Source organism: Salmo salar, chromosome ssa12 (genome assembly GCF_905237065.1).
Source record: "Salmo salar chromosome ssa12, Ssal_v3.1, whole genome shotgun sequence".
Lineage (NCBI taxonomy): Eukaryota > Metazoa > Chordata > Actinopteri > Salmoniformes > Salmonidae > Salmo > Salmo salar.
In genome coordinates, this window is record NC_059453.1 from 19,574,257 (window position 1) to 19,590,962 (window position 16,706).

The 16,706-nt window shown below is 44.2% G+C and overlaps 1 protein-coding gene across 1 annotated transcript in view; it reads left to right on the forward strand.

The window, feature by feature from the left end:
* Positions 1-16,706, forward strand: part of LOC123725450 (voltage-dependent calcium channel gamma-2 subunit) — an 84,481-nt gene continuing 67,775 nt past the window's right edge. The window contains exon 1 of the mRNA XM_045690988.1: positions 1-1,990. Within this exon, the coding sequence (XP_045546944.1) occupies positions 1,765-1,990 (226 nt within the window). The 5' untranslated portion in view covers positions 1-1,764. The remainder of the gene's footprint in view (positions 1,991-16,706) is intronic.

The following is a 16,706-nucleotide window of genomic DNA, read 5'->3' on the forward strand; positions in this document are numbered from 1 at the left end:
TCCACTTCCCTCTCAGGCTGCAAGAAAAACCAAACGGGGAGGTACATACCACCATCAAGGCATAATGTTATTTATTTTAGCCTGATCTTTTCCTGCCTGCGTCGTGGACTAGCCTGCATTTTGACCTTTTCATTTATTTTGATCTTTTCGCTTTTTACATGGCGCGCGGACGGTGTATGCGGTTCGGCATCGGCTCCGGGTCTGCCTGTGATATAACCACCGAGGATCATTTGGATACCGGAGCAGCAACAGCAGTCTCGTTGGTCTACCAGAGAGGCTCCAGCAGCACCAACGCCTCCGGCGCCCCCGCCACATCCTCTCCCTCTACCCGGCTCTATGACGAGTAATGGTCGGCTTGGATGGCTGGATGCGCCCTCTCTCCACAGAGCTCCAAGGTTCTGCATCGGTACCTCTCCCCCTTCTAACACAGCTCAATTTTCGTTGATAACCTTCCGCATTCTCGATCCTACATATGGAAACTGGGGACCAGAATTTTAGGAAAAAGGAAACCTATAGCGGTGCTGATCTTGTTGATTTTATTCCACGACGGAGCTACTACGTTTTTAGGGGGCTGGGGTTTTGCGTTGTGACTTGATTATATTTATTCATTTGGATTCGGGGCTTGAATTTGATTCTTCTCCCTCGTTTCCCCCGATGGTTGTTTATTTGATTTGATCTAAGGCAAGCCATCATGTCTGCCCCTGCCGAGTATTTCGTTATGTTGGTTTTGGGGCACCATTTGAATGCGTTCATTTGAATTGTTGTTCATTGTTTCATTTCCTCTCAGTGTCCCTCTCTACTTTCAAGTCCCCGACCCCGTCTCTCCCTCTCTCTCTCTCTCTCTCTCTCTCTCTCCCTGTTCTCCTCTCTTTGCCGAATAGAATAATAGGCCAAAGACAGACAGGCAAGATGCTTGACAAGACTCCATGATTCCATGTGAATTTGACCAGGCAGGTTAGAATAACGTTGTCAGAAAATTGTCAGTAGATTTTCGGTAGGCCTATTCTAATTGGTCGGAAGCCTTTTTAGATTGTGGATCAGAGGGTTTAGGAAATCAGTAGGGTCTACCATTAGACCTAACCCCCAGCCTCCTCCTAATCCCATTGGCCGTTCAATCTGAACTCCCTGTGTGTGAGTGTGTGTGAGAACGTGTGTGAGTGTGTGTGAGAGCGTGTGAGTACGTGTGTGAGTGTGTTTGTGTGAGTGGGTGCTGTGCTGGACCGTTCCCCTACACATGCCCCATATCGCACACTTTCCAGATAGAAGTCGTGTAACACGTGTGACATCACTAGTGAGAGGACAGAGAGGATAAATGTCAATGCTGCTTGTAGGCTAGCTGTTTTCAGCAGGTAGTTGGTAGCTTTCCACCTACTCTGGTTAGGGTCTGTAGCCCTACTCCAAACCAGTAGGCCTCTGCTGTTTGGCCGGCCTATCACATTTGTTTGTAGAGGCTGCTAGGCCGATCACGTTTGTTCATAGAGGCTGCTTGGCCTATCACGTTCGTCCTTAGAGGGCCCAAACACACACCAACTTCCTTCCATCACCTAATTTCTCACCTGTGTCAGTTCCCCCGCCCGAAAACCAACCATACGATTCCCCCCGAGCTCCCCTGCCTCCCCCCCCGACACCCCCCCACCTCGGGCCCGTGGAAACCGCCCCCCCCACCACCAGGGCCCATTTCCCGCCTCTGCCTCCACCACGTGGTCTCACAAGCTGACCAACATTTACTTCCTGTTCGTCAAGAGGAAAGGGGGTTCCCCTTTCATGGAATGCGGCAACATGGGCGTGTTTGACCGCGGAGTTCAGATGCTGCTGACCACGGTTGGCGCGTTCGCCGCCTTCAGCCTCATGACCATCGCCGTGGGGACGGATTACTGGTTGTACTCCCGAGGGACGTGCAAATCCAAGAGCAACAACGAGAACGAGACCGTGAAGAAGAACGAGGAGGTGATGACACACTCCGGCCTGTGGAGGACCTGCTGCCTGGAAGGTAAGATCAAGATCAAGAGGCTGAGGCCTGGTCTAGGATCAGTTCCTGTAAACACTGGGTCAGTAATTGTAGGCCTCTTCAGTTTAAGTACAAATCTTGGATCAGGTTAACAGTGTAGCTTGGAAGCTAAGGCCTGGTCTAGGATCAGTTGTTCCTGTAGGTACCTGCAGGCCTTGTTTGTCTCTGCAGTTGGCTTAAGGTCTGGTCTAGGATCAGTACGGTCCACCCAGAAGCACTGGATCAGTTAACAGCTTACTCTCTGCTGCCTGGAAGGTCAGCTAAGGTCTGGTCTAGGCAATAGTTGTAGTAACCTGTCTCTGCAACTGTCTCTGCAGTTGTCTTAAGGCCTGTTCTAGGATCAGTACAATCGTCCACCCCAAAGATTGAAGCTTACCTGCGCTGCGTGAAAGGCAATGCCTGTCTGATGTAGGATCAGTTTGAAGCATACCTGGGTTGCTTGGAGAGTAAGGCTTGGTCTAGGATCAGGCGTACGGTTGACCCTGGATCAGTAAAAGCCTCTTCAGTATTTAGGTACAGATTTAATGTGCATCCCAAATGGCACCCTATTCCCTATATAGGGCACTACAGATGTAGGATCTTAATTTGAGCCAGATTGCTACAGCAGGAAAATAACGCTGCAGTAACAGGAAATGTGAATTAGTATGTGGATAATAATTCATGGACATTTTTGTAGGGGTTGATACATTTTTCGTGGCGAATCAAATATACTACAGTCAGTTTGCATTTCTCGGCAACAAAAGAGTAATCAAATTAAGATCCTGCATCTGTACTTTTCGGGGCCCATAGGGCTCTGGTCAAAAGTAGTGCACTATGTAAAGAATAGGGTGCCATTTGGGAAGCAGCCTTGGCATCAGATTACCGGTGTATCTTGAAAGGTATGCCCCTAGTCTGGTCTAGACCCCTCTCCTCTCTAGCCTCTGAGCTGTGTATCAAATGGCACCCTTTTCCCTATATAGTGCACTAATTTCCTACTTTTGACCAGGGCCCATATAGTGCACTGTAAGGAAATCGGTTTCCATTTGGAATGCAGGCGTAGTCTTAGATCTGATTCGTTCCTGGTCCTCAGTGTATATCTTCTGACTGTGACATCACATCCTCCCTTGTGGTGTGTGTGTATGTGTGAGTGTGTATGTGTGTGTGTGTGTGTGTGTATGTATGTGTGAGTGTGTATGGGTGTGTGTGTCCTGTGGAGTGTGTTCAGAGCTCAGCCTGCCCTGCATGGGCCTAATCTGGTTGCTGCGTTGTTTACATGTAGATTGGCCTTTTACTCATCACAGTAGAGGGCTGTGTAGCTGTGTGTGTGTGTGTGTGTGTGTGTGTGTGTGTGTGTGTGTGTGTGTGTGTGTGTGTGTGTGCTCATGAAAGTCAGACTCAGTACTGTTCTCCTGTGATTGTGTCTGATGTAGAACATTGCTAATCAAACACTCTGTTCACAGACAGCTCCAGCAGCTTCACTCTTCACACACACACACACACACACACACACACACACACACACACACACACACACACACACACACACACACACACACACACACACACACACACACACACACACACACACACACACACACACACACACACACACCATGTCCCAATATAGAGGCTCAGATGTATTTCATGTGTTTCAAATGCTGCCTGTTGTCCACATTCATATTTTGATTGTTGTGTATGATTTCTTTTCGAACTTTTGGCACATGCTGAGCGGCCTGTTATGTCTTTACGTAATTGGCTGTCTCTGAGGCCGAGAGAGAGAAAGTGAGTGAAAGAAAGAGAAAAGGAGAGAGAGAGAGAAAGAAAGTGAGTGAAAGAGAGAGAAAGGGAGAGAAAGAGAAAGTGAGTGAAATAGAGAGAGAAAGGGAGAGAAAGAGAAAGTGAGTGAAATAGAGAGAGAAAGGGAGAGAAAGAGAAAGTGAGTGAAATAGAGAGAGAAAGGGAGAGAGAGATTCAGTGAGTGAGTGAAAGAGAAAACGAGGGAGGGAGGGGAGAAGTGAGGAGGAGGGGGGAGAGAGAAGGGGAGAGAGAGAAAGGGAGAGAGAGACCAATGTCTAACTTTGACCCAGTTGCCTGGGGGCAATTTCAATCCCAGAAGGCCATGCTTCTCTCTCACAGACGTCACACACAGTAACTGTAACATCCAGCCACTCCTAGGTTGCATCCCAATGGCACTCTATTCCCTACATAGTTCCCTATGGGTCCTGGTCAAAAGTAGTATACTAAATAGGGAATAGGGTGCAATTTGGGATGCAGCCATAATATGTCACAGCCAGCCTGCCAGCAGCCCATGGCCTGAAACGGAAGTTGTATTGGACTTCCCATTCTTTATGTAATCATTCCCTGATAGAATTCCAGATTTTTCTTAATATAATACAATTGCTGATTTTCCTACTCAGGATGTGTGTGAGTGTATGTGTACCACAGGAGGCTGCTGAGGGGAGGACGGCTCATAATAATGGCTGAAACGGAGCAAATGGAATGGCATCAAACACCTGGAAACCATGTGTTTGATGTATTTGATACCATTCAACTTATTAAGCTCCAGCCATTATCATGAGCCCATCCTCCCCAATTAAGGTGCCACCAACTTCCTGTGGTGTGTGTGTGTGTGTGTGTGTGTGGTTGGGATAAAACCCAGGTGGTCGGGGACCAGGGGTTGACCTCTTTATGATGTTATTTGCCTCTGGGGTCAAAGCCATTTCAATACTAATGTGACACCCGTCCCACCGTGCAAAAAACTGTTTGAATCAATGCTGTTTCCACATCACTTCAACCAAAGAAAATCAATGTGATGGCGTTGAATCACCGTAAAAAACTGATTGGATTTGAAAACAGTTATCAACAGAAGGGCATTTCGTATTATTTTTCACCCAACTTTTAACCTAAATACAATGACATGATGACATTTGTTGTCAACTTCACGTTGAATTCACTTTTAGTTGACAACTCAACCAAATGTCAATCACAACTAGACGTTGAACTGGCGTCTGCCCAATGGGGTGTCTGTGTGTGTGTGTGTGTGTGTGTGTGTGTGTGTGTGTGTGTGTGTGTGTGTGTGTGTGTGTGTGTGTGTGTGTGTGTGTGTGTGTGTGTGTGTGTGTGTGTGTGTGTGTGTGTGTGTGTGTGTGTGTGTGTGTGTGTGTGTGTGTGTGTGTGTGAGTGAGTGTTCAGTTGGGTCCTGCGTGGTTCAGTTGGTAGAGCATGGCTCTTGCAATGCCGGGGTTGAGGTTTCAATTACCATAGGGGACCAGTATGAAAAAGTACAAAAATGTATTCACTCACTACTGTAAGTCACTCTGGATAAGAGCATCTGCTAAATGACTCAAATGTTTTTTTTTCAAACATTTGTTGGCCAACCTCGCCCATTCAGTGCTGACCCCCAAAATGTGAAAATGCCACATGCCCCAGCATCGATTGATGGATTACTTTGGTGGTTTGACGTGGGTGTTCATTCATGTTCCAATACAGTGTGTCTGTGCATAAGCCTGTGTGTGTATGTGTGTGTGGGTTGAAGTCTGACAGAGTCCTTTGACTACACTGTGACATCAGACACTCTTCCACTCACTCCCTCCTTCTCTTTCTGCCCCTCTCCCAGTCTGTATTGTCATGACCTGTCAGAGAACTGCTTACCACTGTAGATCATTCATCCTTTCTCCCATGCAATATACTAACTACACAGATCCTCCACAGGTCCACAGCAGCTATCTCTATTGCCTTGCAATGAGGTGGTGATAGCCCACTACAATCCTCATAAAATGTGGTTACGCATGGATGCTGGTCATATGTATTTACGATGGTAAAATATAAACAAAACTGGAGACGCCTCGTCATTTTTGTAGACGGGTTGTTATTGACACGGCAACGCTACTACGCTAGCTAACAAAATGGTGTAGAAGCGATTGTTAACTTACTGTGAACAATTTTAGCTGACTAGCTAAATGTCTTGGCTAACTGTGAGGCAAAACAATTAACTTATTTGTCATTAATTAGCCAACACAAATCTCATTGCTAGCAATCCCGACAGTGTCCCCAAAACGTCAAGGTGTCTCCAGCAATGTTACTCTTTGACATTCTATGACATCTCCACTTTCTAAGCATATAGGTAACTTTAGCCTTATAGCCAGCTAGCCACTTTATAATTTAACTGTAATAATGTTTACATATCTTGCAATACTCATCTCATATGTATAGACTGTATTCTATACTATCTATTGCATTTTAGCCTATGCCGCTCTGACATTGCTCATTCATATATTTATAGTTCTATATTATTATTCCATTCCTTTACTTAGATTTGTGTGTATTAGGTATTTGTTGTGGAATTGTTAGATATTACTTGTTAGATATTGCTGCGGAACTAATATCTAATATCTAACAAGCAATAGTTGTTAGCTATTACTTCGGAACTAGAAGCATACGTATGTGACCAATAACATTTGATTTGATTTTGATTTGATTCATAGTAATTACTATGAATTACTAGCTAGCCTTATACAGTAGCTACTAGCTAGCTACGTCCGTGGCCATAGCCTGCTACAGTAGCTACTAGCTACCTACATCCATGGCCATAGCCTGTTACAGTAGCTACTAGCTACCTAAATCCATGGTCATAGTCTGTTACAGTAGCTACTAGCTAGCTACTTCCATGGCTATAGTCTATTACAGTAGCTACTAGCTAGCTACTTCCATGGCTATAGTCTATTACAGTAGGAACTAGCTAGCTACATCCATGGCCATAGCCTGTTACAGTAGCTACTAGCTAGCTACTTCCATGGCCATAGTCTGTTACTGTAGCTACTAAATACCTACCTCTATGGCCATAGCCTGTTATAGAAGCTAGGCTACCAGCTAGCTATATATCTCCATGACCATAGTCTTGCAGTGAAGCGGAGTGAGCAGTGAAGCAAAGAATCCTGTCACTTTCCCTAAGGCAGCCTGGGCTATCTTTAATAACACACAGCACAGCAGGCCCTATACAGTACCTTCAGAAAGTATTCGCATCCCTTGACTTTTTCCACATGTTATTGTGTTACAGCCTGGATTTAAAATAGATTATGTTGAGATTTTCTGTCACTGGCCTACACACAATACCCCATAATGTAAAAGTGGAATTATGCTTTTATAAATAAGTATTGAACCCATTTGTTGTGGCAAGCCTAAATAAGTCCAGGAGTAAAATGTGCTTAACAAGTGTACAATAATAGCGTTTCACATACTTCTTGAATGACTACCAGAGGGGATGGCTGACGTTTTACGGGCTCCTAACCAATTGTGCTATTTTGTGTGTTTTGTGGCATTGTTTGTAAGTTATTTTGTACATGATGTTGATGCTACCGTCTCTTATGACCGAAAAGAGCATCTGGATATCAGAACAACGATTACTCACCCCGCGAACTGGACAACATTTTTTTATTTAATGAGTCAGATGCAAAGGATTTAATGTTGCTCCCAGACAAGGCCCAAATCCCTGTCATTCGCATGAAGAAAATAAGGAAATACAGAGGGCGGAGATCAGGGTGCCTTTGTCGATGAGTGGGTAACCCACCTCTACCATCCGTTCTATTAGCCAACATGCAATCACTGGAGAATAAACTGGATGAGCTCCGTTTGAGACTATCCTACCAATGGGACATGAAAAACTGTAATATCTTAGGTTTCACTGAGTCGTGGCTGAACGATAACACGGATAATATACAGTTGGCTGGGTTTTCCGTGCATCGGCAGGACAGAACGACTACGTCCGGTAAGGCAAGGGGTGGGGGTGTGTGTCTATTTGTCATTAACAGCTGGTGAGCAATGTCTAATATTAAGGTAGTCTCGAGGTGTTGCTCGCCTGAGGTAGAGTCTATGAATGAAGAGATTGAGATGAAACTGTCCAGTTGGAGTGTTTGTTGCAGCTCATTCCAGTCGCTAGCAGCAGCGAACTGAAAAGATGAGCGACCCAGGGATGTGTGTACTTTGGGGACCTTTAACAGAATGTGACTGGCAGAACGGGTGTTGTATGTGGAGGATGAGGGCTGCAGTAGATATCTCAGATAGGGGGGAGTGAGGCCTAAGAGGGTTTTATAAATAAGCATCAACCAGTGGGTCTTGCGACGGGTATACAGAGTTGACCAGTTTACTGAGGAGTATAGAGTGCAGTGATGTGTCCTATAAGGAGCATTGGTGGCAAATCTGATGGCCGAATGGTAAAGAACATCTAGGTGATCGAGAGCACCCTTAACTGCAGATCTATAAATGATGTCTCGGTAATTCAGCATGGGTTGGATGGTCATCTGAATCAGGGTTATTTTGGCAGTTGGGGTGAAAGAGGAGCGATTACGATCGAAGAAACCAAGTCTAGATGTAACTTTAGCCTGCAGCTTTGATATGTGCTGAAAGAAGGACAGTGTACCATCTAGCCATACTCCCAAGTACTTGTATGAGGTGACTACCTCAAGCTCTAAACCTCCAGAGGTAGTAATCACACCTGTGGGGAGCGTCATACCCAAGAAGGCTCAAGGCTGTAATCGCTGCCAAAGGTGCATCAACAAGGTACTGAGTAAAGGGTCTGAATACTTATGTAAATGTGATATTTTCATCTTTTATTTTTAATAGATTTGAAAGAAATTCTAAAAAACTGTTTTTGCTTTGTCATTATGGGGTATTGTGTGTAGATTGATGACGGAAAAAAATAAATGTAATCAATTTTAGAAAAAGGCTGTAACGTAACAAAATGTGGAAAAAGTGAAGCGGTCTGAAAACTTTCCCGAATACATTGTATCCTCCTGCAGTACACTAGACTAACCAAGGAAAGCTAGCTTTACCATAGGCCTACATACACACACTGGAACACATCTGACCTTATCTTACAGGATACCAATGAATCCAGAACGTTCCACATGAATCTAGAATTTCAATCTTCCACATGCATCTAGAATCTGTATGTAGAATCTGTTTATCTTCACAATTACACAATTAATAAGAAATTACTGCAAGTCTATTTTTAAGCAGGTCAGTCTTGACGTGTGTGTGCGTGTGTGTGTGAGTGCATTACCGGAATTACATTAATTATGCTAATATGCAGAAGAGCTATTGACATCATCAGCAACATCATCATCATCATCATCAGCACCATTAGTATTATTGTACAGCCTCTTCATCTCACAGGGAGTATTGGCCTCTTCATAGAGAGCTTCCTCAGGCTCAGAAACAGCACAATTCATCCCCCAGTTTTGGGTCTTATCCCCATCACATTGCATGGTTGTTTTGGGATCTCAATCAAAAACTGCCCAGATCTGGTTCAGGCCACCACTGCATAGAGTTGGATAGAGGGCACACTTGTAACAAAGCCTGTTCAAGCATAGCAAGGAGAGGAGCTCTCTAGTACATTTCTATGGAGAGCTGGCATCTTTACAGGCTTGCTATAGGACCCCTCATCCATCAACAAATTAATCTGTGAGCCAACATGAATGCATTATCATACATTACATTAAACAAACGTGTGCACACACACGCACTCACACACTGATACATTCCATTAAACCAACACTGCAGCCATTGGGTTGAGTGATAGTCACAACTCAGTCGACATATCAGGACCACCACCTATCTGTACCCCATTCTACTATGGTTGCATTACAAATGGCACCCTATTCCCTAATTTCTTTACCAGAGTCCTATAGACCCTTGTCAAAAGTAGTGCACTGTATAGGTAATAGGGTGTTATTTGGGACACACATACCTCTCACACCCTCCAGTGTTCCCTTTCTAACCACGCCCCCCCCATCCCAACTCACATTTGAACAAGTCTGATCCAGTTGGATCCAGTTCAGCTGTCCGGTCTGGAGTGATGGCCCCATACAGCCCCATGTGTCCAGCTGTGGAGAATTGCCCTGGAGCTCAAGGCTGTCAGGCCCCCTCCTGATAGATCCTGGCCCAGGATGGGCTCTCTGTCCTGGGCAAGGGTGCACTACCTACTTCCATGGCCACAGCCTGCTACAGTAGTTACTAGCTAGCGATATCCATGGTCTTAGCGTGTTACAGTAGTTGCATACTAACTAGCTACTTCCATGGCCATAGCCTGAAACAGTAGTTACACACGAGCTACCTACATCCATGGCCATAGCCTGTTACAGTAGCTACTAGCTAGCGATATCCATGGTCATAGTGTGTTACAGTAGTTACATACTAGCTGCCTACATCCATGGTCATAGCCTGTTACAGTAGCTACTAGCTAGCGATATCCATGGTCATAGTGTGTTACAGTAGTTACATACTAGCTGCCTACATCCATGGCCATAGCCTGTTACAGTAGCTACTAGCTAGCGATATCCATGGTCATAGTGTGTTACAGTAGTTACATACTAGCTGCCTACATCCATGGTCATAGCCTGTTACAGTAGCTACTAGCTAGCTACGTCCATGGCCATAGCCTGTTACAGTAGCTACTAGCTAGCTGCCTCCATGACCATAGCCTGTTGCAGTAGCTACTAGCTACCGACATCCATGGCCATAGCCTGTTACAGTAGCTACTAGCTAGCTGCCTCCATGACCATAGCCTGTTACAGTAGCTACTAGCTAGCTGCCTCCATGACCATAGTCTTGCAGTGAAGCACAGAATCCTGTCACTTTCCCTGAGGCAGCCTGGGCTATCTTTGATAACACACAGCACAGCTGGCCTATATGTATATATCTACCTACAGTACCCTAGACTAACCCAGGCCAGTTAGCTTTACTATAAGTCCAAATACACACCAGTGGAGGCTGCTGAGAGGAGGATGGCTCATAGTAAAGTCTAGAACGGCTCAAATGGAATAGCCTAAAACACGTGGAAACCATGTGTTTGATGTATTTGATCCCATTCCACTTATTCCGCTCCAGCCATCACCACGAGCCCATCCTCCCCAATTAAGGTGCCACTAACCACCTGTGATACACACAATGGAACACATCAGACCTTATCTTACAGGATTTCCCTGAATCCAGAATGTTCCACATGAATCTAGAATCTGTATCTAGAATCTTCCACATTCACCTAGGATCTCTATCTTCACCATGTTACTGCTGTTAATGAGCCTGTACTTAGAATGGAAGTACAGCACTGTTTATCTTCACAATGTAAGAAATGACTGCAAGTCTATTTTTAAAGAGGCCAGTCTTGACGTCTGTGTGTGTGTGTGTGTGTGTGTGTGTGTGTGTGTGTGTGTGTGTGTGTGTGTGTGTGTGTGTGTGTGTGTGTGTGTGTGACGCATCCTGAGCGACGTCTCGGTGTTTGAGTGCATTACCGGAATGACATTAATTATGCTAATAGGCAGAAGAGCTATTTTGCCCAACAAAGGCAAAACACAGGAACTAGGAATTTGGTCAAAAATCTTTGATCTGTTGTAATGGCCAGTTATATTATCTGACTAATGTGGTATTTAGTTTCCTGACTCAAGAACAAGCCAGCTGATCAGAATATATCATGTAGTATAAGAAATGTGCCTTTGTAGCGCAGTATTGGCATTGTTAGCGCTGCAGTTATAATTATCAGAAACATCATCATCATCATCATCAGCACCGTTACTAGTTTTGGTCTCTGTATAGAGCTTCCACAGGCTCAGGAATAGCACAATTCATCCCCCAGTTTTGGGTCTTATCCCAATCACATTGCAGGTTTTTTTAGGGGTCTCAATCGAAAACTGCCCAGATATGCTGGTTAAGGCCATCTCTGCATAGAGTTGGATAGAATGCACACTTGGCCCAAAGTCCGGTAGAAGCTACAATTGCAAAGATAGGAGAGGAGCTCTCTAGTACATCTCTATGGAGAGCTGCCAACTTTACAGGCTTGCAATAGGACCCTTCATCCATCAACAAATTAATTTGTGAACCAATCTGAAGGCATTAATACACACACACACACACACACACACACACACACACACACACACACACACACACACACACACACACACACACACACACACACATTCCATTAAACCATCACTGCAGTGGTTGGGTTGAGTGATAGTCACAGTGGACAGATCAGGACGACCCCCCATCTGTACCTCATTCTACTATGATTGCATCACAAATGGCACCATATTCCTTACATAGTGCAATACTTTTAACCAGAGTTCTATGGGCCCTAGTCAAATGTAGTGCCCTATTTAGGGAATATGGTGCTATTTGGGACACACATACCTCTCACACCCTCCAGTGTCCACTTTCCAACCACTCCCCAAATATCCTCGCTCTAACCTGATCCATTTGGACCCAGTTCAGCGGTCCGGTCTGGAGTGATGGCCCCAAAGTGCCCCATATTTCCAGCTGTGGAGCTTTGCCCCGGAGCTCCAGGCTGTCAGGCCCCCTCTTGATGGATCCTGGCCCATGATGACCTAGGTTATATGGGTTCTACCCTGACCAGGTGGAGCTTACATGTCTGTCAGAGTGTGTGTGATGGGGTGCTGTGTGTTGGCTGTAACGGTGTCCGCAAAGGCTTTTTTCGTCTGTTCGTGCACACTACATTTTTGCTTGAGGGAAGCCACATTTTGGTAGCCGAAGTCTGCTCTCCTTCGTCAGTGATTGGTCAACAGTAGGGATTCTTCAATGAAGTGTGTGTTGTCATTCAACAAAAGACGACTCGTTTTCATGCACATTTTTTTTCATTTGAGAAATACTGCACCAAACATCTTAGTTAGATGTCAAATTGCGCGACTAAGATCTCCTCTGAAAAAAAGTCTACATTTATTACAGATTTCTTGAGTTACACCCGTTGATTAAACATATAGTATCTCACAAAAGTGAGTACACCCCTCACATCTTTTCATGTGACAACACTGAAGAAATGACACTTTGCTACAATGTAAAGTAGTGAGTGTACAGTTTGTATAACAGTTACATTTGCTGTCCCCTCAAAATAACTCAACACACAGCCATTAATGTCTACAACAAAAGTGAGTACACCCCTAAGTGAAAATATCCAAATTGGGCCCAAAGTGTCAATATTTTGTGTGGCCACCATCATTTTCCAGCACTGCCTTAACCCTCTTGGGCATGGAGTTCACCAGAGCTTCATCCTCTTCCACTCCTCCATGACGACATCACGGAGCTGGTGGATGTTAGAGACCTTGCACTCCTCCACCTTCCGTTTGAGGATGCCCCACAGATGCTCAGTAGGGTTTAGGTCTGGAGACATGCTTGGCCAGTCCTTCACCTTTACCCTCAGCTTCTTTAGCAAGGCAGTGGTCGTCTTGGAGGTGTGTTTGGGGTCGTTATCATGTTGGAATACTGCCCTGTGGCCCAGTCTCCGAAGGGAGGGGATCATGCTCTGCTTCAGTATGTCACAGTACATGTTGGCATTCATGGTTCCCTCAATGAACTGTAGCTCCCCAGTGCCGGCAGCACTCATGCAGCCCCAGAACATGACACTCCCACCACCATGCTTGACTGTAGGCAAGACACACTTGTCTTTGTACTCCTCACCTGGTTGCCGCCACACACGCTTGACACCATCTGAACCAAATAAGTTTATCTTGGTCTCATCAGACCACAGGACATGGTTCCAGTAATCCATGTCCTTAGTCTGCTTGTCTTCAGCAAACTGTTTGCGGGCTTTCTTGTGCATCATCTTTAGAAGAGGCTTCCTTCTGGGACGACAGCCAAGCAGACCAATTTGATGCAGTGTGCGGCGTATGGTCTGAGCACTGACAGGCTGACCCCCCCACCCCTTCAACCTCTGCAGCAATGCTGGCAGCACTCATACGTCTATTTCCCAAAGACAACCTCTGGATATGACGCTGAGCACGTGCACTCAACTTCTTTGGTCGACCATGGCGAGGCCTGTTCTGAGTGGAACCTGTCCTGTTAAACCACTCTATGGTCTTGGCCACCGTGCTGCAGCTCAGTTCAGCGTCTTGGCAATCTTCTTATAGCCCAGGCCATCTTTATGTAGAGCAACAATTCTTTTTTTCAGATCCTCAGAGAGTTCTTTGCCATGAGGTGCCATGTTGAACTTCCAGTGACCAGACAGTATGAGGGAGTGTGAGAGCGATGACACCAAATTTAACACACCTGCTCCCCATTCACACCTGAGACCTTGTAACACTAACGAGTCACATGAAGCCGGGGAGGGAAAATGGCTAATTGGGCCCAATTTGGACATTTTCACTTAGGGGTGTACTCACTTTTGTTGCCAGCGGTTTAGACATTAATGGCTGTGTGTTGTGTTATTTTTTTGGGGGACAGCAAATTTACACTGTTAAACAAGCTGTACACTCACTACTTTACATTGTAGCAAAGTGTCATTTCTTCAGTGTTGTCACATGAAAAGATATACTCAAATATTTACAAAAATGTGAGGGGTGTACTCACTTTTGTGAGATACTGTATATGTTTTGTCACTGGCCTAAACACAATACCCCATAATGTCAAAGTGGAATTATGTTCTTCGAAATTGTTACAAATTAATAAAAAATTCAAAGCTGAAATGTCTTGAGTCACTAGTTATTCAACCCCTTTGTTATGGCAAGCCTAAATAAGTTCAGGAGTAAAAAGTTTGCTTAACAAGTCAAGTAAAATAAAATACAACAGGTGTAGGTAGACCTTACAGTGACGTGCTTACTTACAAGCCCTTAGCCATCAATGTAGTTTTAATAAAAATACGTGTTATGTAAAAAATAGTTAAGTAAAAAATCTGAAATACAAGAAACAAATAATTAAAAAGCAGCAGTAAATTAACAATAGCGAGGCTATATACAGGGGGTACCGGTACAGATTCAATGTGCAGGGGCACCGGTTAGTCAAGGTAATTGAGGTAATATGTACATGTAGGTAGAGTTAAAGTGACAATGCATAGATAATAAACAGAGAATAGCAGCAGCGTAAAAGGGGGGGGGCAATGCAAATAATCTGGGTAGCCATTTGATTAGCTGTTCAGGAGTCTTATTGCTTGGGGGTAGAAGCCCATTAAGTCACATTATAAGTTGCTTGGTCTCACTCTGTGTGCAATAATAGTGTTTAACATGATTTTTGAATGACTACCTCATCTCTGTACCCTACACATACAATTACCTGTAAGGTCCCTCAGTCGAACAGTGAATTTCAAAAACAGATTTAATCACAAAGATCAGGGAGGTTTCACAATGCCTCGCAAAGAAGGGCCCCTATTGGTAGATAGGTACAAATAAAAAAAGCAGACATTGAATAACCCTTTGAGCATGGTGAAGTTATTAATTACAGTTTGGATGGTTCATCAATACACCCCGTACAGGTATCCTTCCTAACTCAGTTGCCGGAGTGGAAGGAAACTGCTCAGGGATTTCACCATGAGGCCAATGGTGACTTTAAAACAGTTACAGAGTTGAATGGCTGTGATAGGAGAAAACTGAGGATGGATCAACAACATTGTAGTTACTTCACAATACTAACCTAATTGACAGAGTGAAAAGAAGGAAGCCTGTACAGAATACAAATATTCCAAAACTGATTGCAACAAGGCACTAAAGTAACACTGCACAAAATGTGGCAAAGCAGTTAACTTTTTGTCCTTAATACAAAGTGTTATGTTTGGGGCAAATTGAATACAACACGTCACTGAGTACCATGCTCCACATTTTCAAGCATAGTCGTGGCTGCATCATGTTATGGGTATGCTTGTAATCGTTAAAGACTGGGGAGTTTTTCAGGATAAAAAATAAACAAAATGGACCTAAGCACAGGCAAAATTATAAAGGAAAACCTGGTTCAGTCTGCTTTCCACCAGACATTGGGAGATTAATTCACCTTTCAGAAGAACAATAACCTAAAACACAAGGCCAAATCTACACTGGAGTTGCTTACCAAGAAGACAGTGAATGTTCCTGAGTGGCCGAGTTACAGTTTTGACTTACATCTGTTTCAAAATCTATGGCAAGACTTGAAAATGGTTGTCTAGCAATGATCAACGACCAATTTGGCAGAGCTTGAAACATTTTGAAAAAATTTCTGGACAAATATTTTATATTCCAGGTGTGCAAAGCTCTTAGATACTTACCCAGAAAGACTCACAGCTGTAATCGCTGCCAAACATGATTCTAACATTTATTGACTCAGGGGTGTGAATACTTATGTAAATGAGATATTTCTGTATTTGAATTTTCAATCAATTTGCTAAAATAAAAAAATGACTCTGCCTAGATGACTTCTGCTAGGAGCAAACCGAACCTAGTACGCAGACACCTTAAGGAGTTTTGAGAGCGAGCAAGAGAGAAAGAGAGGGAGAGAGAACCAAGAATTCACAAAATGGGACAAACACCAAATTGAGACTATGCATGTAGAATTCAGCAAAAACATATTCTGTGTACAACGTAAAACACCAAATAATGCATGCATAGCAGAATTAGGACGATACCCACTAATTATCAAAATCCAGAAAAGAGACGTTAAATTCTACAACCACCTTAAAGGAAGCCATTCCCAAACCTTCCATAACAAAGCCATCATCTAGAGAAGAGTCCCCTAAGCAAGCTGGTCCTGGGGCTTTGTTCACAAACACAAACAGACCCAACAGAGCCCCAGGATAGCAACACAATTAGACCCAACCAAATCATGAGAAAACAAAAAGATAATTACTTGACACATTGGAAAGAATTAACCAAAACACTGAGCAACTGGAATGCTATTTGGACCTAAACAGAGTACACAGTGGCAGAATACCTGACCACTGTGGATGACCCACAATTAATACAGACTCAGTGAG